The sequence below is a fragment of the Xenopus laevis genome, chromosome 7L, assembly GCF_017654675.1.
Source record: "Xenopus laevis strain J_2021 chromosome 7L, Xenopus_laevis_v10.1, whole genome shotgun sequence".
Taxonomy (NCBI): domain Eukaryota; kingdom Metazoa; phylum Chordata; class Amphibia; order Anura; family Pipidae; genus Xenopus; species Xenopus laevis.
The window spans coordinates 139,457,416-139,480,984 of record NC_054383.1 but is presented as its reverse complement, the minus strand read 5'-3'; the positions used below and the strand labels follow the sequence as shown (position 1 = coordinate 139,480,984).

The window sequence follows — 23,569 nt, the reverse complement described above, 5'->3', positions numbered from 1 at the left end:
TGAGATTTAGGCTTGAAAAAGGTCTCATTTTTGGGTTGTGGGAGCCGCTGGGATTGGCTCTAGAGAAGGTTAAATCGGGGTGCAGGTCTGGGGTGATTGGGGGAGGAACTCTGCAGAATGAAAGGCAACAAGACCCCCCCTGTGTCTCAGATCCTCTGTTTATTTGCACTTTGTGTCGACACGAGACACCAGTCACATCCCAACTGCTCCACGATCCCTTCCTCACGCCATTAAATCTTCTGCTTCTGTGCGGGGCCCCTCGACCCACGGCGAGTTAGAGTAGCCTTACAATGGGACAGCAGGAGCAAGTTTCCTTTGTGAGTAATGAGAGTAATGAGAGTAATGCGCTGCTGGGAGTTACAGTAACATGTGGCTTGTGGGCAGGTAAAGGTGTGTGTCCCAGGCAGGTGAGCAGGTTATCTGGGCTTCCCATTCACCCCCCCCCGCGCGCTTATACGTTGATCAGAGCCACAGTAACAGGAGCACCATTGGTTGGACCAGTTGCCTGGTGGCTGGTTGACTCTGCTGTGCTTGTAGCCATTAGCCACTCTTGCCCCCGGCCCTCAGCTTGGCACTCATTAGCCCAGGGTCAGAATGAAAGGTGTATGGGGGGTGAGATTTATTAATTGGCAGTTTCCTGACTGTCAGCCTGAGTGGGAGGAGCCACAGGGCCATGGGCCACTCTCAGACAACACGTAGTTAACCTTTTGTTAACCTTTAACTCATTCAGGATGTGAGATTTGCCTGGGAATGGGCTGCTCAGCAGCTACTTGTACAATCATTGACACAGGCACCCCCCCCCCCCCCACACTGGTTCATAGGAATGTGGGGTGTCAGACATCAGGGATGGGGGGCTAGTTCCTATGCAATGGGACTAATGGTACCCAACTGTGCCCAAAATGTGGCGTGTGTGTGGCACATGGAGTGGAAGTGACACATATTTGGGCTGTGATGTCAGTGCCTGGGTATAGGGCAATAGGGGCAGTGATTATAGGGCAACCCGATGACTCAACCTATGAAGTGCCTGGAATGTGTCAGATCTCAGGAACCACAAACACATTGATCTCTGTCTGGGGAGGGGGACCCTGGACTGGTGTCTGTGTTCTGTACATGATGAGTTGGACCTTTATTTACTCACAGGTGAATCCACGGAGCAGCAGAAATGGCTGGTAGTGATGCCCTTATACCCCCTATGTCCTGGCACTGTTCACTACTGGTCCTTAACCCTTAATTACCATGTAACTGTGTGCCAGCATTGGACACCCCCTAACCTGGGCTGCTGGGAGTTGTAGTTCAGTTGTACAATGTCAGTGCCATTTGCTCAGTTCATTCCTGGATTTGCCTCACTGGCGACTTCCTGCATAAATGGTACATCCCGGGGGGGGGGGGTTCTGGCTGGTAAAGCAGGAGAGAGAGTTGGACTGGTGGTGCGATGTGGGCAGAACTGGGCACTACATTCAGGGCACCCACAGAAGGTTCCAGACCCCTCAGGAGCTGTACAGTTTTGGGCTTGGGATTGTGCCAGTCAGCAATTCTGTGATCCCTGCTGAGGTCGGGGGGATTTTCCTGCGCTGGGGTCGCTGATCCCCCAATTGTTTCTGTGCTGAGACCAGAGATCTGGCAGCTTCAGGAATCCTAAATGGCCCTTTGTTCCTGGGCCCCCTATTCACTGACACAGAAAGAGGGGTATTCAATGCATTCAACTCCAGCCCGATCCTTTCTACACTGGAACCTTCTGGTACCACAACCTGACAGTTAATCAGTTCCCGCTTCCCATTCCTCCTGCCCCTTCCTGTTCCCTTGCTGCTGACCCTTCCTACTTCCCACATCTTCCTGCCCCATCCCACTTTCCATTCCTCCTGCCCCTTCCTATTCCTTTACTGCTACCCCTTCCTGTTCCTTTGATACTGCTCCTTCCTGTTCCTTTTATGCTGCTCCTTCCTGTTCCTTTGATGCTGTTCCTTCCCACTTCCCATTCCTCCTGCTCCTTCCTGTTCCCTTGCTACTGCCCCTTCCAGCTTCCTTTCTGCTGCCCCCTTCCTATTTCTTTGCTGCAGCCCCTTCCTGTTCCCATTCCTCTTGCCCCTTCTCACTTCCCATTCCTCCTGCTGCTTCCCACTTCCCATTCCCGATTTTCTTTTCTGCTGTCCGTTCTTGTTCATTTGATGTTATTCCCTTGCTGCTGCCCCTTCCCGCTTCCCATTCCTCCTGCCCCTTCCCATTCCCGATTTTCTTTTCTGCTGCCCCTTCTGGTTCCTTTGATATTATTCTCTTGCTGATGTCCCTTCCCGCTTCCCATTGCTCCTGCCCCTTCCCACTTCCCATTCCCAATTTCCTTTCTGCTGCCCCTTCCTGCTTCCCTGTTTGCTTGCACACATATTGCCAGTGTTTGGGGTGGGAGAGATTTTTTTAGGGGGGGGGGCTGTGCACAGTGGGAATATTTTGGATGTGTCTGTGGTGGGATTATTATAATTACCATAGATGATTCCCATGGAGATATAATCCCTGGTCCCATAATCATTAATCTGATTGGACAGAGCTTGCCCTGTTGACCTTTGACTGTGCCCCCCTTGACATGAGTTGGGGGCCGATCTTTATGCTGTTGGGCCACCGCTCCCGGCATCAACTGGTCAGACCTGTTTTCTGGTTTGTGAGTTTGACACGTGGGCCCATTAGAGTCTGTGGGACTGAGCCACTCACACCTGATCCTAGAATATTGTGATAGGAGGGGTCTTGTGAGAAGCTCCTGAGCCCAATCACATAAAGGGCCAGATTCAATTCAGTGAGAAAAAGGTTTATCATGTGAAACTTCATGAATGAGATTCAATTTGAGGTGCAATTCAGAAAAACTTCATTGAAAACTCAATTGATCTATGGGAAAAAACTGGAGTTGAATTTGGAGAAAAGTAATTACTCCTGGAATTGAATCTCGTCCATGAGTTTTCACTTGATAAACCATGATATCTTTTTCTCACTGAATTTAATTTATCCAATATGAGAAGGTAGAGTAGATATGGTGCTTACATGGGAGAGACAATATGAGAAGGTAGAGTAGATATGGTGCTTACATGGGAGAGACAATATGAGAAGGTAGAGTAGATATGGTGCTTACATGGGAGAGACAATATGGGAAGGTAGAGTAGATATGGTGCTTACATGGTGGTTACATAGGCGAGATATATACGGGAAGGTAGGGTGATATGGTGCTTACATTGGACAAACAATATGGAAAGGTAGAGTAGATACATTGCTTACATGGAAGATACAATATGGGAAGGTAGAGTAGATATGGTGCTTACACGGTGGTTATATGGGAGAGACAATATTGGAGGTAGAGTAGATGTGAGGAGGTACATTATGGGGGAGGAGGTTCCAGGCCATTGGTGAATATGAATCAATCATTTATTTCCTTTTTCTCATTTGTAGGGCCCCAATTCTTTGGTTTTAGTTTTGGAAGAAGTCAGAGCCCTTGAGTTGGCTGGTGGTGTCTCTATATTTGCTTTTTGCCTTTCATCGCATTGAGTGCCATTTACTTTCCCTTTGTGCTCCTCACATACCAAACATGTTGTGCCACAGCCTCTGTGTGTTTAGAGAAGATCTCCATTAAGATTAGGGATCTCCGTGCGAGGGAGAGGCAGGCGGCCAAGTGACTGCACCTGACTGTTCCCCAGGCCTGACATAGAGAAGCACCCGCTCGGCCCCCCATAGAAGACTTTTGTGTCATGTCACTGCTGACAGAGCAAAGGGACTGGTTCTTATGGGGGCGCACGACTACTGCTGTGTATTGGGGGGTCGCTGGGGGATTGTGTGTGTTTGTTGGTTTGTGAGGGTTTTCGGGGGGTACAGCCTTTGTTTGTTTATTAGTAAATGATGCCATATTGTATATTTAGTGCAGGGGTTGCAGGATTTCCTATTAGGGTTTGGGGGCTGGTTCCCAATTAAAGGGGGTACAGTGCTGTCCATTGATTCAGTGGCTTCTCGTGAGTTTGTTTGAGGCTGTGGTTGCCCCGTGACAAGGAGGGATCCAGTTCGGCCTCAGAAAGGATGAGAATTCCCTGGACAAATGCTGCTGATAAATGGGAAGCGGTTGATGGATAAAGTGATTTGCATTTTATTAGCAGAGGTTGGAGAATGGCCCCTGGGGGGGATTCATAGGCAGCGGAGGGGGCTCTTATCTCTCTTATCCCTCAATTCAGTGCAGACACTGCCAGCGAATGAGAGGGGTGGGGGATGGAGCAGAAGCTCCTCCTTGTTTTCTACCAGACTCCATAGACATTGCACTCTCCTAGTGGGTGTATAGTAACACAGTGACACAGTAACATAGTAACATAGTAACATAGTAACATAGTAACATAGTAACATAGTAACATAGTAACATAGTAACATAGTAACATAGTAACATAGTAAGTTAGGTTGAAAAAAAGACACATGTCCATCAAGTTCAACCTTTGAAGTCTATATATAACCTGCCTAACTGCCAGTTGACCCAAACGAAGGCAAAAAACCCATCTGAAGTCTCTCCAATTTGCCTTCCTGACTCCAAAATGGCAATGGGACCAGTCCCTGGATCAACTTGTACTATGAGCTCTCTCCCATATCCCTATATTCCCTCACTTGCTAAACACCATCCAACCCCTTCTTATACCTATCTAATGTATCAGCCTGTACCCCTGATTCACTTCCCAGCTCTTCCTGTAACACCCCTTTCCCTCCTCTAATCTCATTGGCTCCCTCCTGTCTGCTGGGAGGAGCTACTGGTGAATAAAGCATCCAACCCTTCCTTGTACCTATCTAATGTATCAGCCTGTACCCCTGATTCACTTCCCAGCTCTCCCTGTAACACCCCTTTCCCTCCTCTAATCTCATTGGCTCCCTCCTGTCTGCTGGGAGGAGCTACTGGTGAATAAAGCATCCGACCCTTCCTTGTACCTATCTAATGTATCAGCCTGTACCCCTGATTCACTTCCCAGCTCTTCCTGTAACACCCCTTTCCCTCCTCTAATCTCATTGGCTCCCTCCTGTCTGCTGGGAGGAGCTACTGGTGAATAAAGCATCCAACCCTTCCTTGTACCTATCTAATGTATCAGCCTGTACCCCTGATTCACTTCCCAGCTCTCCCTGTAACACCCCTTTCCCTCCTCTAATCTCATTGGCTCCCTCCTGTCTGCTGGGAGGAGCTACTGGTGAATAAAGCATCCGACCCTTCCTTGTACGTATCTAATGTATCAGCCTGTACCCCTGATTCACTTCCCAGCTCTCCCTGTAACACCCCTTTCCCTCCTCTAATCTCATTGGCTCCCTCCTGTCTGCTGGGAGGAGCTACTGGTGAGTAAAGCATCCGACCCTTCCTTGTACCTATCTAATGTATCAGCCTGTACCACTGATTCACTTCCCAGCTCTCCCTGTAACACCCCTTTCCCTCCTCTAATCTCATTGGCTCCCTCCTGTCTGCTGGGAGGAGCTACTGGTGAATAAAGCATCCGACCCTTCCTTGTACCTATCTAATGTATCAGCCTGTACCACTGATTCACTTCCCAGCTCTCCCTGTAACACCCCTTTCCCTCCTCTAATCTCATTGGCTCCCTCCTGTCTGCTGGGAGGAGCTACTGGTGAATAAAGCATCCGACCCTTCCTTGTACCTATCTAATGTATCAGCCTGTACCACTGATTCAGGGAGACAATTCCACATCTTCACAGCTCTCACTGTAACAAACCCCTTCCCAATATTTAGCTGGAACCTCTTTTCTTCTAATCGGAATGGGTGACCTTGTGTCAGCTGGAAAGACCTACTGGTAAATAAATCAATAGAAACCAAATGCAGGACAAATCCACAGCAGTTGTCTTTGACTGCAAAAACTTTTATTGGGAATGTGAAGCACACAACATGTTTCGGGCTAGGCCCTTTATCAACACTCTCAACCTGCATCTTTTTACTATTAACATATTTAAAAAAAACTTTTTGGGGTTAGTCTTAGCCTCCACCGCAATTAACTCTTCATTTCGTATCTTAGCCTTCCGGATTGCTGATTTACAACATTTATTACAGTGTTTATATTCATTAAATGCCTTTCTCTTCTTTCCTATTAACTTTTTTACTTCTATATACTGTAGGGATGGGCGAATTTGACCCGTTTCGTTTCGCCAAAAATTTGCAGGCGGGCATTAAAGTCTATGGGTGTCGCAAAATTTTTTTGGACACGCGTCTTTTTTTTGGACGCACAACACCATACAAGTCTATGGGCATCATTTTTGCGGCGAAACAAGCGAAAAAATTTGCCCGTCCCTACTTCTATATTAATAGAATCCACAGAGGGACCCAGTGGGTGTATAGTAAATCACAGAGAGCCCCAGTTCTTACGGGAGTTGTTCAGAAGAAGGGAGGCCCCCCTGTGCCGGAAGCCAACCCCCCCAATAGTATAAATCAGCATGAATAAAGAAAGTTTCTCATCTTATTACTTACACACAATATAAATACATTTAGTTAAAGGGAATATAAACCCAGTGTCATATTTTACCCAATGGAAGAAAATAGGTGCTGCACCCCCATAACAGCAATGATCCACTTCCCCCAGCAGCCCCCCATCTCCTGGTCTTGTTCATTGTTTAAGTGTCACTGGCACTGCACATGCTCAGTGGGCTCTTTTTATAATTTTGCAACAATTAGTTGTTACATTTAGTTGATCCATTTCTCAGCAGCATCTCTGGAGTATCAGTAACTATTGTATAAAGTCTAACAGTTGCCTGTAATGAAACCCAGAGATTCTGCTCAGCAGGGACAAACATAACAAATGGATCAACTAAATGGATCCATTTAGATCAGTTTACAGGGTCGGCGACCCATCCTTCCCAGAGCTGCTTTAGAAGGTGAAAGATTACACTTTACACTTGAAACGGTCAGACATAGAAAATAGAAAGTCATTGGAAAAAGTCATTAAACATTTAAATTAGTCATTAAAACAACTAGGTGTTTTAAGGCAAACAAGCCCTTTAAATGTGTTTCTTATCCCTTTCTCTTCTCTCGTTCTGACTCTTGATTCAATGTAGCTGAGATCAGCTCTCCCCCCAAGTTTTATAATCACCTGCCATCTGCAACTGTTTTCAGCTTAAACCTCCAGGGCTAGGGCTTGAGCATGCTCAGTTTGCTCCTCTCTCCCTGCTGTAATCTGAGCCCAGAGCTATGAGTGAGCAGGGAGAGACTCAGGCAGGAAGTGATGTCACACCAAGCTAATATGGCAGCTGCTATCCTAATCAAACAGAGAGAGTTTCCTAGAGCTGGTTACTCAGGTATGGTAAAACATTCTACAGAATAAATATAGCATTCTAGCTTGCACTTTTGTAGCTAATCTATTGGCAATAAAATGCCTCTGTAGCTTTCCTTCTCCTTTAACCCCTTTTCCCCTTCATAGGTTGTTTGCTAGAAAACTTTTAGCCTTTTACTGGGAGTAACAATGTGGGAAGAGAATAGTAAAGAGAACTGACACCAGCAGGGAGTTGCTTCATAGTAACTCTTTCAGTTCTGTCTGTAGTTTGTGCCTGCAGGGAGTACCATTATTAGGCTCCTTACACATGGGTATGTAGTGCAACTGGAGTAAAATGCGATCTGAGTAGAACTGGGCAGAATGTCATAGCTGCGCCCAAACCTGCGGCTCAAATACATAAAAACTGCCCATGCGTAAGAACCCAGGTTCCCCCCAGTTTCTCTCCATCAGGTTCCCCCGAGTTCCTCTCCTTAGGGTCCCCCCAAAAGTCTCACCCATTTAGTTGGAGCATTACATGCGACACACCCTGCACAGCTGCTTCTCTGCTTACGGCTGCTGGATTAAAGGGGAAGTTTGGAAGGTTAGACATGGAATAATTACACGAGTGTCAGCGATTGGCCGAGCCTGTTATTATTTTTTATTCGTTTTAGGGATATAAGTGGTGTCTGGGGGCGAGTCCCTGCTTGCTGTCCCCACACCTTTCATTACTTTTCATATCTGTGCATGGAATGGGGTCACTGGAGGGACAGATATGTGGGGTGGGACAAATATAATCTCTCATACAAATATAATCTGCAGGACCCAATGCATCCTTGTTACTCAGTTATGAAGTGATAGAGGCACATCACAAGGCTTGGTCAGGCCTCCTTAGTTTGTGTTACACCTCCCATCCAATCAGTGCTTTCTGTTAAGCCTCCCATCCAATCAGTGCTTTCTGTTAAACCTCCCATCCAATCACTGCTCTCTGTTAAACCTCCCATCCAATCAGTGCTTTCTGTTAAACCTTCCAGCCAATCAGTGCTTTATGTTAAACCTTCCAGCCAATCAGTGCTTTATGTTAAATCTTCCAGCCAATCAGTGCTTTATGTTAAACCTCCCATCCAATCAGTGCTTTCTCCCAACTAATCAGTGTTTTTGATGGTTCAGAACATGCCTCCTCTGTTGGATTTTGAGGAATGTTTCCTGAATTCGGAGAATTTTATCCCAAATCTCCCTTTCTCATTATCCAATCCCTCTCTCAGGCTCATAGTGCTGAGACAATTTCATGTGTTTATTGAAGGGGTGAAATGTATTTTGAGGATCAGATAAAGATGATGTTGGACATAGATCAGCTGTAAGATACATCACCCCCAGGCTCCTGCATTCCATGTGGGGGAATCAATATGGCAACTCTGCATCCTGTACTGGGAAATTAAATGAGCACGAGTCATTAGGGACTGCACTGTGGGTTCTCGACACTGAAGTGACAGAATTCCAGCCTTTATACATCTTCTGCCTGTTTCCCTGATGCCCCAGGGATTGAATGTGAGGCTGAGATCTGTCGGCGACGTTAATATAAATACCACTGTGATGATGATGGACGGGGCCCATGTGCTACGCTCTGTGTCACCTGCCTGCCCCGGGGCCCCACACAGGAGCCGCACCCCCTCTTTCCAGCCGGCCGTGTGCCCAACAAGCAGCAGTTGCCAGGCGTTTAACCATTACATTGCTGGGAGAGGAGCAGCTGTCGACTGGGTGTATGTGGGGGGCGAGAGGGCTGCTGATTGAGACCTGACATGGAGCTGACAGATTTACTGACCATAGGGACGGGCGCAGGGAAACGGGGAGCAGCAAATTTGGAAAGTGGTGGAATCACTGGCCCCGGGGCCCCATGGGCAAATAAATTAGTTTTCTCCATCTTCTGTATTATTATTATTATCATTTATTATTATTATTCTCATCATTATTATTATTATTACCATTATTATTATAATTTATTGTTATGATTATCATTATTATCATCATTATCATTATTATTGTTATTATTAGTTATTTTTATTATTATTGTTATTATTATCATCATCATTATTATTATTATTAGTTATTTTTATTATTATTATTTCCATTATTATTATTATTATTATTATCATTATTATTTGTATTATTACTTATTTTTATTATTATTATTACTATTATTATTATTATTATTATTATTATTGTTGTTGTTGTTATTATTATTTTTATTATTATTGTTATTATTATTATTATTGTTATTATTACAATGGGAGCCACAATCCTCAGTACTGACCCCAGATGCAGGTGCAGATTAAAGGGCATATGAAGGGGCATCATTATTAGTCATTGGCTCATATACATTTGCCTGTCGGTGGGACTGTATGAGAGAAATGGCAAGTTGGGGGCATTATTGTGGCAGTTGGAGAAGAGTCACCTATTTCCCTATAGCAGAATAGGGGAGACACATTAAGCTTATATGGAGAAGGCAGCCAATAAGGTCACGTCATCTGTGCAATGTTGCAGTTGGTCTTTACGTTACCAGAATAAACAAAAATGTTGCAGTTGGTCCCTATATTAGTGGGTTTGCTTGGATTGTGTGTTCTGTCTCTCTCCAGCCTGGAATTTCATTAACCCTGTGGTTTCTAAGGTCTGTGCCCCTGGAAACCAGCAGGAGTCATTGGAAAGCATCACTACTATCATTGTTTTCATCATCTCTTTTTGCCTGGCAGGAGTGTCACAGGCTGGTTGCTAGGGTCACCAGCACATAGTAACCAGCTAACAGGAGGAGAGTGAGATTTTTCCCAATCTGTGTGACCTGCCAGTCAGTGCCTGGGTATGGTGGGGTTAATGTTCAGGGCAGGGGCTGCTGGGAGTGCAGAATCAGATTCTCTGACGTATTACAGGGGTCTGTGCTGTGTAACAGGGATACAGGAAACTCACCCCCTAATAATCATACAACACCGCTCTTTTAGTTTCTTTTAACTTACCCTTTACTTTATAGGAAGCTTCTCCTGTGCTGACTTCTAATGCTGAGACTAAATGTGGCCTTTGGGTTATGGGAGTGACAGTAGCCTGACAATAGGAGAGCAGGAGCAGTTTACTTCTGTGTATCTGTGTGAATACTGAGTCGTCTCTTGGGGTTCAGGGGTGCCGAGAATATAAGTTTTACATGACAGGCCTATGACAGAAGCAGTCAGTGGTTGGACGTATGAATGGATTCAGCAGGGCAGTTCTACAAATGAATCGCTATGGCAGCTCCCAGGTATTACTGTGACATCACTTTCCTACTCTCCGTTAGTAACGCCTGGAGGAGGTACCTGAGGGCCCCAGGCTGCTTTCCTTTTATTTTCAAGGGGCCCCCTGGTAGTGAATTTAATTTCCCAAACTGACAGTGAGACTGAAACTGCCGGTAATTTCCTTCCCACTTGCGTCTCGTCTGCCCGTGCGTCCGGCACATCGATTTTATTGGGTTTGGGGAGGTTTGTGCAGAAAGAGCCCAAATAACAGCTGTGCCCAAATCTCTGTCCCCCCCCCCCGACTTTAGAACTCAGAGCAGCTGTCCTACCCTTCCCCACCGACCCCTTTATTCCTCCTTAATAAGCCTCACTGGCCCCCCTCGTCGCACCAAGAGCTGAACCCCAGACTTTCTGTGCTTAATAGGGGCTTGTAAATCCCCCACCCCACAGGCAGCTCGTGAGTGTAAGTGTGAGTATGAGTGTGAGTATGAGTGTGAGTGTAACCACAGTCACTTGGATTCCCATCTTCTCCCCAGTCCACCTCAGGCTGATACTTGGCACTTGGCACAGCGAAGGTTATTTGTCCCAGATCCTATCGGCCACACTCCTGGCTCCCCTGAACAATAGCCCCCCGCTGTCTCTATGACTGGCCACCCGGGTACTTGGACTGAGACCAATAGGAGCCCTGCAGTGGCCACTCTGTGCCATTCACTATCACAATCTTCCAACCATCCAACTTTTACTCACATATTGTGGCTTTCAGAGGCTGCTGGGAGTTGTAGGGCTATAGGGTGCACTGAAGAGAAACACTATGATGTACTGCCATCTTGATGAATTCCGTGACTGCCGTAAAGTGTGACCAAGCTGCTGTCATTGAACAGAAAGTAGAACCAGTCACATGGCTAAAAGGAAATGCAGTAGAAATGCAGAAGAAGTTGATGCTGCAGAAATAATGCCCCCCCCCATTCAAGTGCTGGTCATATTTGCACCTGATCAGTAACCCATAGCAACCAATCAGTGAGCAGCATTTAATAAAATAAAAGGAAACATCCGATTGGTTGCCATGGGTCACTGCCCAGGTGCTAATTTGCCTGTTCATAAATGATCATCAGTATTTTATTCTGGGTCCCTTTAGTGGGGCTCAGTGTCTGGGGGCGTGTCCCTGTATCTTGTTAAATATCCCCCCCCGCCTCATTTTCCAACGGGTCCTTTCATGTGGCCCCCGGGGTCCTCTTTTATTTGTAGAAATATCCTTTTGGCCAAACCTGGGATTATTGGTTTATTGCTGTGAAACATTAGGGTGCAAGAGAGGGGGGCACAATCACATCTGTGTTTCTCCAATAAAAGGAAATGAAGAAATGGTTAGGGGGACCCTCCAAATAAGGCGTTGCATGGAATTGTGGGGGGCTATAATTAACCTGTTTCCTCCCAGAACAATTTGTAGCGCAGATTGACCCATAAATTACAAAGCAGATCATGCCCAACTTGCCCAGTGGATATGCCCAACTTGCCCAGTGGATATGCCCAACTTGAGGGCCAAACGATTTGACTGAGATGGAAGGGATTGGGGCGAGGAGCACATCAAAGCGCCAATTGTGGTTCTTGCCCCATCAGGATTTTTAAACCTGCCTAATAAATATCTACCCAAATTTGGCCTGATGGGCACTCGGTACAGACTGATGGGCATAGGGGGCACTCGGTACAGACTGATGGGCATAGGGAGGCAGAGGGTCAACAATTGCAGCTTTCCAAAATTGGGGGCTTTGCAGTTAAATCTAGAGATGTAGCCTTTAGATTGTAAGCTCTTGTGAGTAGGTCCCTCTGATGCGATTTCTATTCTGTTGCCCCAGTTTGTTATAAATGAAAGTGAGGCTCTGGGTAACTTCCTCCCCTATAAATAAACCTGATGATGATGTTCAGAAATATTTTATGGGGAATAGAAAGAAAGGAGTTAAATCCCAGATTGGGGAGGTGCTGGGCAAGATGTAGGAAGGGGTTAAAGTCCAGCTGGGGAATATAGAGCTGGAGGTTGAATCCCAGAATGTGAAGGGGCTGAGTATGAGATAAAAAGGGGTTAAATCCCAGGTGGGGAGGGGGGCTGGGTAGCAGAGAGGAAAGTGATTCAATCCCAGACTATGTTAGAGGGGGCTGGGTAAAGGGGAGGTTAATGCTCAGGTTTTTGAGGGGGTGGGGCTTATCCCAGATGAGAGAGAGACTCCCCCTCCCCCAACTGGAGAGCAGGGATGGACTCAACTTCCCTTTTTCTGTTATTTTTACATTTTTTCTTTCACATTTTTGGCATTTTAACTAAATTTGCTTTAACCCTAAAGGGTCCGACCTGAGACAGAGAAATTTGGGGCTGTTGATGATGCTGCTCCCCCCAGAGCCAACTCCCTCCAGTTTGGTGTAACAGTGCGGGGGCTGCTGATTGGTTGGAGCAGTGAGAGCTTGGCCCTGATTGGCTGCTCAGATCCTTTCTCTATAGACTAAATGTACTGGGGGGGGGCTGCATGGAAGGTTCCGTTGTACCCAGCCCTGCCTCATACCCGCGACCCCTCCCAACCTTCACTGGGGGGCACTGACAGCTCTCAGCCCTGGGGGTTACAGTAGCCTTACAGGAGGGGCCAGGAGCAGCAAAAAGGCACTTCACCTAAACCTGAGCTGTGGGGGGGGGGCTGCTTAATTAAAGATGAACATTACTAATTAGTAACATGTGCTAATTAATAGGCAACCTCCCTTTATTTCGGTGTCTGTTCCTTTAATTGGAAGCCTCCCTGTTAGTGGAGCTGGTGGGACCCGGTGGCCCCATGTTATCCCTGTGGGGGGGGGGGGACTGGGATTCCCAATGGCTGAGGAAGAGGAGAGAACTGAGGAAAAGGGGAGAACAGAAGAAGAGGAGAGAACTGAGATAGAGGAGAGAACTGAGGAAGAGGAGAGAACAGAGGAAGAGGAGAGAACAGAGGAAGAGGAGAGAACTGAGATAGAGGAGAGAACAGAGGAAGAGGAGAGAACTGAGGAAGAGGAGAGAACTGAGGAAGAGGAGAGAACTGAGATAGAGGAGAGAACTGAGGAAGAGGAGAGAACAGAGGAAGAGGAGAGAACTGAGATAGAGGAGAGAACTGAGGAAGAGGAGAGAACTGAGGAAGAGGAGAGAACAGAGGAAGAGGAGAGAACAGAGGAAGAGGAGAGAACTGAGGAAGAGGAGAGAACTGAGATAGAGGAGGGAACAGAGGAAGAGGAGGGAACTGAGGAAGAGGAGAGAACTGAGGAAGAGGAGAGAACTGAGATAGTGGAGAGAACAGAGGAAGAGGAGAGAACTGAGATAGAGGAGAGAACTGAGATAGAGGAGGGAACAGAGGAAGAGGAAAGAACTGAGGAAGAGGAGAGAACTGAGAGAGGAGAGAACTGAGGAAGAGGAGAGAACTGAGATAGAGGAGAGAACAGAGGAAGAGGAGAGAACTGAGATAGAGGAGAGAACAGAGGAAGAGGAGAGAACTGAGATAGAGGAGAGAACTGAGATAGAGGAGAGAACTGAGATAGAGGGGAGAACTGAGATAGAGGGGAGAACTGAGATAGAGGAGAGAACTGAGATAGAGGAGAGAACAGAGGAAGAGGAGAGAAGTGAACAGAGGAAGAGGAGAGAAGTGAGGAAGAGGGGAGAACAGAGGAAGAGGAGAGAACAGAGGAAGAGGAGAGAACTGAGATAGAGGAGAGAACTGAGATAGAGGAAAGAACAGAGGAAGAGGAGAGAACTGAGATAGAGGAGAGAACTGAGGAAGCGGAGAGAACAGAGGAAGAGGAGAGAATTGAGATAGAGGAGAGAACTGAGATAGAGGAGGGAACAGAGGAAGAGGAGGGAACTGAGGAAGAGGAGAGAACTGAGATAGAGGAGAGAACTGAGGAAGAGGAGAGAACTGAGATAGAGGAGAGAACAGAGGAAGAGGAGAGAACTGAGGAAGAGGAGAGAACTGAGATAGAGGAGAGAACTGAGATAGAGGAGGGAACAGAGGAAGAGGAAAGAACTGAGGAAGAGGAGAGAACTGAGATAGAGGAGAGAACTGAGGAAGAGGAGAGAACTGAGATAGAGGAGAGAACAGAGGAAGAGGAGAGAACTGAGATAGAGGAGAGAACAGAGGAAGAGGAGAGAACTGAGAGAGAGGAGAGAACTGAGATAGAGGAGAGAACTGAGATAGAGGAGAGAACTGAGATAGAGGGGAGAACTGAGATAGAGGGGAGAACTGAGGAAGAGGAGAGAACTGAGATAGAGGAGAGAACTGAGGAAGAGGAGAGAAGTGAGGAAGAGGGGAGAACAGAGGAAGAGGAGAGAACTGAGATAGAGGAGAGAACTGAGGAAGAGAAGAGAACTGAGATAGAGGAGAGAACTGAGGAAGAGGAGAGAACTGAGATAGAGGAGAGAACTGAGATAGAGGAGGGAACAGAGGAAGAGGAGAGAACTGAGGAAGAGGAGAGAACTGAGATAGAGGAGAGAACTGAGGAAGAGGAGAGAACTGAGATAGAGGAGAGAACAGAGGAAGAGGAGAGAACTGAGAGAGAGGAGAGAACTGAGATAGAGGAGAGAACTGAGATAGAGGAGAGAACTGAGATAGAGGGGAGAACTGAGATAGAGGAGAGAACTGAGGAAGAGGAGAGAACTGAGATAGAGGAGAGAACAGAGGAAGAGGAGAGAAGTGAGGAAGAGGGGAGAACAGAGGAAGAGGAGAGAACTGAGATAGAGGAGAGAACTGAGGAAGAGGAGAGAACTGAGATAGAGGAGAGAACTGAGGAAGAGGAGAGAACTGAGATAGAGGAGAGAACATAGGACGAGGAGAGAACTGAGATAGAGGAGAGGACTGAGATAGAGGAGAGAACTGAGATAGAGGAGAGAACAGAGGAAGAGGAGAGAACAGAGGAAGAGGAGAGAACTGAGATAGAGGAGAGAACTGAGATAGAGGAGAGAACTGAGGAAGAGGAGAGAACTGAGGAAGAGGAGAGAACTGAGGAAGAGGAGAGAACTGAGGAAGAGGAGAGAACAGAGGAAGATGAGAGAACTGAGATAGAGGAGAGAACTGAGATAGAGGAGAGAACTGAGAAATAGGGGAGAACTGATGAAGAGGGGGGAACAGAAGAAGAGGAGAGAACTGAGGAAGAGGAGAGAACTGAGGAAGAGGAGAGAACTGAGGAAGAGGAGAGAACTGAGGAAGAGGAGAGAACTGAGATAGAGGAGGGAACAGAGGAAGAGGAGGGAACTGAGGAAGAGGAGAGAACTGAGGAAGAGGAGAGAACTGAGATAGTGGAGAGAACAGAGGAAGAGGAGAGAACTGAGGAAGAGGAGAGAACTGAGATAGAGGAGAGAACTGAGATAGAGGAGGGAACAGAGGAAGAGGAAAGAACTGAGGAAGAGGAGAGAACTGAGAGAGGAGAGAACTGAGGAAGAGGAGAGAACTGAGATAGAGGAGAGAACAGAGGAAGAGGAGAGAACTGAGATAGAGGAGAGAACAGAGGAAGAGGAGAGAACTGAGATAGAGGAGAGAACTGAGATAGAGGGGAGGACTGAGATAGAGGGGAGAACTGAGATAGAGGAGAGAACTGAGATAGAGGAGAGAACAGAGGAAGAGGAGAGAAGTGAACAGAGGAAGAGGAGAGAAGTGAGGAAGAGGGGAGAACAGAGGAAGAGGAGAGAACAGAGGAAGAGGAGAGAACAGAGGAAGAGGAGAGAATTGAGATAGAGGAGAGAACTGAGATAGAGGAGGGAACAGAGGAGGAGGAGGGAACTGAGGAAGAGGAGAGAACTGAGATAGAGGAGAGAACTGAGGAAGAGGAGAGAACTGAGATAGAGGAGAGAACAGAGGAAGAGGAGAGAACTGAGGAAGAGGAGAGAACTGAGATAGAGGAGAGAACTGAGATAGAGGAGAGAACAGAGGAAGAGGAGAGAACTGAGGAAGAGGAGAGAACTGAGATAGAGGAGAGAACTGAGGAAGCGGAGAGAACAGAGGAAGAGGAGAGAATTGAGATAGAGGAGAGAACTGAGATAGAGGAGGGAACAGAGGAGGAGGAGGGAACTGAGGAAGAGGAGAGAACTGAGATAGAGGAGAGAACTGAGGAAGAGGAGAGAACTGAGATAGAGTAGAGAACAGAGGAAGAGGAGAGAACTGAGGAAGAGGAGAGAACTGAGATAGAGGAGAGAACTGAGATAGAGGAGGGAACAGAGGAAGAGGAAAGAACTGAGGAAGAGGAGAGAACTGAGATAGAGGAGAGAACTGAGGAAGAGGAGAGAACTGAGGAAGAGGAGAGAACAGAGGAAGATGAGAGAACTGAGATAGAGGAGAGAACTGAGATAGAGGAGAGAACAGAGGAAGATGAGAGAACTGAGATAGAGGAGAGAACTGAGATAGAGGAGAGAACTGAGGAAGAGGAGAGAACAGAGGAAGAGGAGAGAACTGAGGAAGAGGAGAGAATTGAGGAAGAGGAGAGAACTGAGGAAGAGGGAATTCTTTGTCTGGTCGCCCAGTTCCTCAGCTTGTTTAGCTCTTTACATTCCCCAGGAAGAGCCAAGAAATGTCAGTAAGAAATTCGGATCTCTGGATAAAGTCCAGATAAAGAAGGTTTGGCCGAGTGGGAATGCAGTTGTTTTTCTGTTCTCCTCGTTGGCCGTTGATCTTATAATGGGAGTCTGAGGAACCACAGGAGGTGGATCGGGGTCTTTAAATAAAGGAAAATCAATACGGCCGAGAAGTCGGGATACAGACGGATTTGTCATTAAATAATTTCCTCTCGGTCAGACTGGATTGTAGGAGCTGAGATGGAGACAAACTCGTTTTCCATGGAATGGGCAGGAATGTGCTTATTATTTCATATTATTTCATTGGAGCTGCTGCTGTGTAATTCCCAGTGTGCGGCACTTGCATTGGAATAACAGCAATGGGCTGACAGTTGCAGGCAGGGCCGGAGGGAAAGGACAGTCTGTGTTATTTACACATTATTAACACCCCCCCCCATTATTCTGTGTGTGTGGCTGAGACTCTGGTCCTGTCTGTACCCACTGGGGTTCCTGCTCTGCTCCCCAATTAACCCCGTCCAACACTGGCCGCTTGTTTCCTTTATTTAAGGGAAATCATGAAATAAGCCCTGATCTCCCAGAGGGGCATTTCTCTTTCTGTGCTGCATTTCCTGGTAACCGTGTGACATCCTGCCTAGCAACATAACAGCAGTGCTGCTCTGCTTTATGGCAAGGAGTGTGGCAGAGGGTGAGTGCACTAGTGATGTGCCCGTTTCCCTGCATGTTGGGCGGGTTCATGTTGAGGTTTGGGCAGCACTCGGGTTGGGTGCTGGAAAGTGGCATAATCCTCAGGGGCGCATGAGAGGGAAGATGTTGGCACCAGTTAGGGGCGGGTTCAGGTTTGTGGGGTGAGGATGGGCATGGGGTGTGTAAGTGTCTGAAGGCAGCAGTGCTGAGAGGTCATGGGAGTCCTCCCGCCATGTATAAGAGTCTGGCATTAAATATGGTTCCCACTTCCAGTGTGGGTTTTGCTATGGCAGCTCCCGCTACAGACTGAGGCAGGACACGGCACCGTCACTCCTCATATTGTCCCATCTCAGCTCCCGTAGCTGGCAGTTAGGCTGTGCTTCTGGTGATCCACCAGTTGGGGATTGGCCCCTCTCTGAGGCTTCGGAGCAGAATTTACTGTTTCCCACATTCCCACTCTGGGCTGGAACATTCCCGGCTCTTGTTTCTGGGAATCCAAAACGGGCCCCACTAGGCACAATTAAATCACTTCATTCATATTGCTGAACCCTGAAATCTATCTTTGTGCAACTCCCCGCACCTTTACCTCCACTCTCTGGGAAACAAGAGGTTAACTGAGAAGCCTATCACACAAGGACATCATTGGCTGCACTTAGGTGTGAGATGAACGAGGAAGGTTCTGATTGGCTGACAGTAAGGTGATGATTGATTGCAGGAGGATCCAAACCTGATGTCAACTGGCGGGTGGGAAGCCTGGGGGGCCTTTATGTATCAATTTCACTGCTCCAGGGGGAGGAGCTTGCTAATCCGCTGGCTCAGTAGACCACAAGGCTTGCAGTCAGTCTGCCAACAGCTCTGTGCACTTATGGGACGCTGGGAGTTGTAGTGCAGCAACAGCTGGTTCATCCTCTAGTAACCCTTCACCTGCTGCAATTAAAGGCCGGGCTGTCATTGAGCGCCAGGGAGTGGAAATGTCACAATTTGCCCCTTTACAGACAAGGGAAAACCATTCCCAGAATTCCTGCTCTGTCTCTCTATTCTGCCATTGGCCAGTGCTTTTATATAGGGGCAGAAAGTGGCACCAAGTCCAGCAGCAACTCCCGGGCTTCCATTATATGGATATATATATATATATAAAACAAGGGAAAGTTGTGCTCACTACTCATTATTAAAACCATTAGGCGGGGGTGCAATGAGGGTGTGACCACAAAATACATATAGTCAAATACAAGAGTCCTCTGCACTCAACCCATTATCAATATATTTAAGACATTGAGACATTTTGTGCTACTGCTACTGAAAAATGCCTTACCCTTTAAATAACACAGGGATTGTTTGTCCATATATTGCAATATATTTAATAATAAACTCATCCCATATCTGGCCAGTCCTACACTCAATTTTATCTGATTCATTAAGAATTCTATTGCTTCATTATACATTTTACAAAGGGACTAGGTATTACCTGCAACTTACTTGCTGCTTTCAAAGTAAAACTCCCAAACTTGGCTGCCCTTTTATTAGACACCAGTGGGATCACCTGACTATAGTTGGAGGGGTGGAGCTACAACATGGAGCTGGTCACTGCTCCTGAAGCAATAGAATTTTTAATGAATCAGATAAAATTGAGTGTAGGACTGGCCAGATATGGGATGAGTTTATTATTAAATATATTGCAATATATGGACAAACAATCCCTGTGTTGTTTAAAGGGTAAGGCATTTTTCCGTAGCAGTAGCACAAAATGTCTCTGTCTTAAATATATTGATAATGGGTTGAGTGCAGAGGACTCTTGTATTTGACTATATGTATATATATATCCATTTTATTCCCTCTCCTCATGTTTGAGTATGGAGTGACCTCTCCTCATGTTTGAGTATGGAGTGACCTCTCTTCATGTTTGAGTATGGAGTGACCTCTCTTCATGTTTGAGTATGGAGTGACCTCTCCTCATGTTTGAGTATGGAGTGACCTCTCTTCATGTTTGAGTATGGAGTGACCTCTCTTCATGTTTGAGTATGGAGTGACCTCTTCTCATGTTTGAGTATGGAGTGACCTCTTCTCATGTTTGAGTATGGAGTGACCTCTTCTCATGTTTGAGTATGGAGTGACCTCTTCTCATGTTTGAGTATGGAGTGACCTCTCTTCATGTTTGAGTATGGAGTGACCTCTTCTCATGTTTGAGTATGGAGTGACCTCTTCTCATGTTTGAGTATGGAGTGACCTCTCCTCATGTTTGACTATGGAGTGACCTCTCCTCATGTTTGATTATGGAGTGACCTCTCCTCATGTTTGAGTATGGAGTGACCTCTCTTCATGTTTGAGTATGGAGTGACCTCTCTTCATGTTTGAGTATGGAGTGACCTCTTCTCATGTTTGAGTATGGAGTGACCTCTTCTCATGTTTGAGTATGGAGTGACCTCTTCTCATGTTTGAGTATGGAGTGACCTCTTCTCATGTTTGAGTATGGAGTGACCTCTCTTCATGTTTGAGTATGGAGTGACCTCTTCTCATGTTTGAGTATGGAGTGACCTCTTCTCATGTTTGAGTATGGAGTGACCTCTCCTCATGTTTGACTATGGAGTGACCTCTCCTCATGTTTGATTATGGAGTGACCTCTCCTCATGTTTGACTATGGAGTGACCTCTCCTCATGTTTGATTATGGAGTGACCTCTCCTCATGTTTGAGTATGTAGTGACCTCTCCTCATGTTTGACTATGGAGTGACCTCTCCTCATGTTTGAGTAAGGAGTGACCTCTCCTCATGTTTGACTATGGAGTGACCTCTCCTCATGTTTGATTATGGAGTGACCTCTCCTCATGTTTGAGTATGGAGTGACCTCTTCTCATGTTTGAGTATGGAGTGACCTCTTCTCATGTTTGAGTATGGAGTGACCTCTTCTCATGTTTGAGTATGGAGTGACCTCTTCTCATGTTTGAGTATGGAGTGACCTCTCTTCATGTTTGAGTATGGAGTGACCTCTTCTCATGTTTGAGTATGGAGTGACCTCTTCTCATGTTTGAGTATGGAGTGACCTCTCCTCATGTTTGACTATGGAGTGACCTCTCCTCATGTTTGATTATGGAGTGACCTCTCCTCATGTTTGACTATGGAGTGACCTCTCCTCATGTTTGATTATGGAGTGACCTCTCCTCATGTTTGAGTATGTAGTGACCTCTCCTCATGTTTGACTATGGAGTGACCTCTCCTCATGTTTGAGTAAGGAGTGACCTCTCCTCATGTTTGACTATGGAGTGACCTCTCCTCATGTTTGATTATGGAGTGACCTCTCCTCATGTTTGAGTATGGAGTAACCTCTCCTCATGTTTGATTATGGAGTGACCTCTCTTCATGTTTGAGTATGGAGTGACCTCTCCTCATGTTTGACTATGGAGTGACCTCTCCTCATGTTTGAGTATGGAGTGACCTCTCCTCATGTTTGAGTATGGAGTGACCTCTCTTCATGTTTGAGTATGGAGTGACCTCTCCTCATGTTTGAGTATGGAGTGACCTCTTCTCATGTTTGACTATGGAGTGACCTCTCTTCATGTTTGAGTATGGAGTGACCTCTCCTCATGTTTGACTATGGAGTGACCTCTCCTCATGTTTGAGTATGGAGTGACCTCTCCTCATGTTTGAGTATGGAGTGACCTCTCTTCATGTTTGAGTATGGAGTGACCTCTCCTCATGTTTGAGTATGGAGTGACCTCTTCTCATGTTTGACTATGGAGCGACCTCTCCTCATGTTTGACTATGGAGTGACCTCTCCTCATGTTTGAGTATGGAGTGACCTCTCCTCATGTTTGATTATGGAGTGACCTCTCCTCATGTTTGAGTATGGAGTGACCTCTCTTCATGTTTGATTATGGAGTGACCTCTCTTCATGTTTGAGTATGGAGCGACCTCTCCTCATGTATGACTGTGGAGTCTGGTCCAACAAAGGCCACGTGACGTGGGCTCCAAGTGAAAATGATGGCAGGTGGAAGGGAGCTTTTCCATGTGTCCCTGGCCAGTGAGAAAGCCAGTCTGGCATTGTTGGTGTTTCTCTTAATAGTCTTTAGTAGCCCAATTCCAAAGAGTGCCCGAGGCCTTTATTCATCCCCCCCTCCCAACACTGACTTTCTGCTTCTTCCTCTTCCAGAAACCTTAATGGATTCCACAACAGCGACGGCAGAGCTTGGTTGGACAGTGGGACCAATGTCAGGGGTGAGTGTGGCACAGAGGGGGCCCTATACTGGGGTGGCATTAGCTTATCGGAACCAATTGAGAAACCACTCGTTTCAAGTCCAGAGGCCAATGAGAATGTTCTCCTGATAGCCGGCCAGTATAATGTGGCCAATCCTGGGAGTGTAGAACATGCCGATTTCTCCAGCGTGTGCCCCAATGCCACCAGTCACATGCCACCGTGTGCAGGGAGTTCTCCAGAAACAACTCCCAGGAGCAGCACAGGGATCCAAACCAATTATCCCCCCCAGATGAAAGTCGTGTGCATTGGGGCTCATTAACTAATTCCCCACATTTTTGCCCGGGGCAGTAATCCATAGCAACCAGTCAGCTTTGAATAGTGAGCTGCAGTTAGAGGCATGAGTGGCATCCCATCATTCCCAGCTCCACTATTTGCCCCTAACCTGCCCAATCCCTCCACCCTCGGATTAGTCCACTTTGAATTAGAGGGGCAATTTGCTGACTCCCCAGACAGGTGCCTCCTTCCTCTGTATCTATAAGGAAAGGTTTACTTGCCCTTTATCCATTGACAGTGGCCCCCGTTCTGCTCATGGTGATGTCACTGGGCTGGACCTGGGATTTGTCCCACATATATACAAGTGCCCCCATATGGGGTATATCTGCCCGGGGGGGGGGGGGTGAATAGCAGAATTACTTTATTCTTTCACTTGTGGGGCTAAAAATGAGGCTGAAAAAGTGAAAAATGAAGACGTTTCTTTGAATTTCACAGGCCGAGCCTGACGCCCGCTCTCCCCGCAACCCCCCGCAGTGCCGCTGGCCCCCAGCCAAACGCTCCTTTGACACAATCGCTGGGACCTCGTTGGCATAAGAAAAGAATCTGCTGAGAAAAGGGGGATTAAAATCTGTCAGACAAAACACCTCTCCCCCCCCCCTCGCTTCTACTTTGGGGGAGAAAAGGGGGAATTCACAGTCCCAAAAAAAACCCCAAAAAGGCGGTGTCCCCATTGGCTCCTGCGTTTGTCTCTGGTTTATGGGGGGAGAGGCTTGTGTGGCCCCCGGCCTTTGTGCCTTTGATCAATAGGGGGAGGTTGTTGAAATGTCATTGGCTCAGGTCACGGGGGGGCAGCTTTTCTGTTCAAATCCCCCCCCCCCCATATTTTACCTTTTCTCCTGTCCCAGGCTGCTAATGAGGCTGGTGGGGGGATGTATTATTCTGCTGCTTGAGGGGGGGGGCATGTAAATTAGAGGGGGGGGCTATAATTAAGCACCGGCCTGTGAGTTTCTTAGTGTCGCACAATACAGGGGGGGGATTAGTTGTCACCAATGAGACAATAGAGATTCCAGTTTCTACATTTCAGTAAGACACGGACCCCCCCCCAGCCTGGGGCCCTTCAGCTGATAATAAACTACATCTCCCAGCAGCCCCCGAGGGAACCCCCCCCAGTTATTCAGCAGTGAGGGGTCCCCTGTCCATATAGGGGGGGGTCAGTTAGGCCCAATGGGATGTGAGTTATTGTAGCAAATGTGCCCCTGGTTTATATATTTCATTTCCTCCCCCTTATAAACAGTTAGTGGGGGCCCAGCCGCTTGGGTAACAATCCCCCCATTGATGTTCTTCATTCTCTGAGTATAAACGACAGATTCCTGAATA

The 23,569-nt window shown here is 46.9% G+C and overlaps 1 protein-coding gene across 5 annotated transcripts in view; it reads left to right on the top strand.

The window, feature by feature from the left end:
• Nucleotides 1-23,569, top strand: part of LOC108705066 (ephrin type-B receptor 2) — a 66,990-nt gene that overhangs the window by 5,495 nt on the left and 37,926 nt on the right. For 4 of the 5 annotated variants that reach the window (XM_018241849.2, XM_018241852.2, XM_018241850.2 and 1 more), the window contains exon 2: nt 21,875-21,939. The exons of the other annotated variant lie outside the window; for it this stretch is intronic. In XM_018241849.2, coding sequence (XP_018097338.1) covers nt 21,875-21,939 — 65 coding nt within the window. The remainder of the gene's footprint in view (nt 1-21,874; nt 21,940-23,569) is intronic. 5 annotated transcript variants of the gene reach the window in all.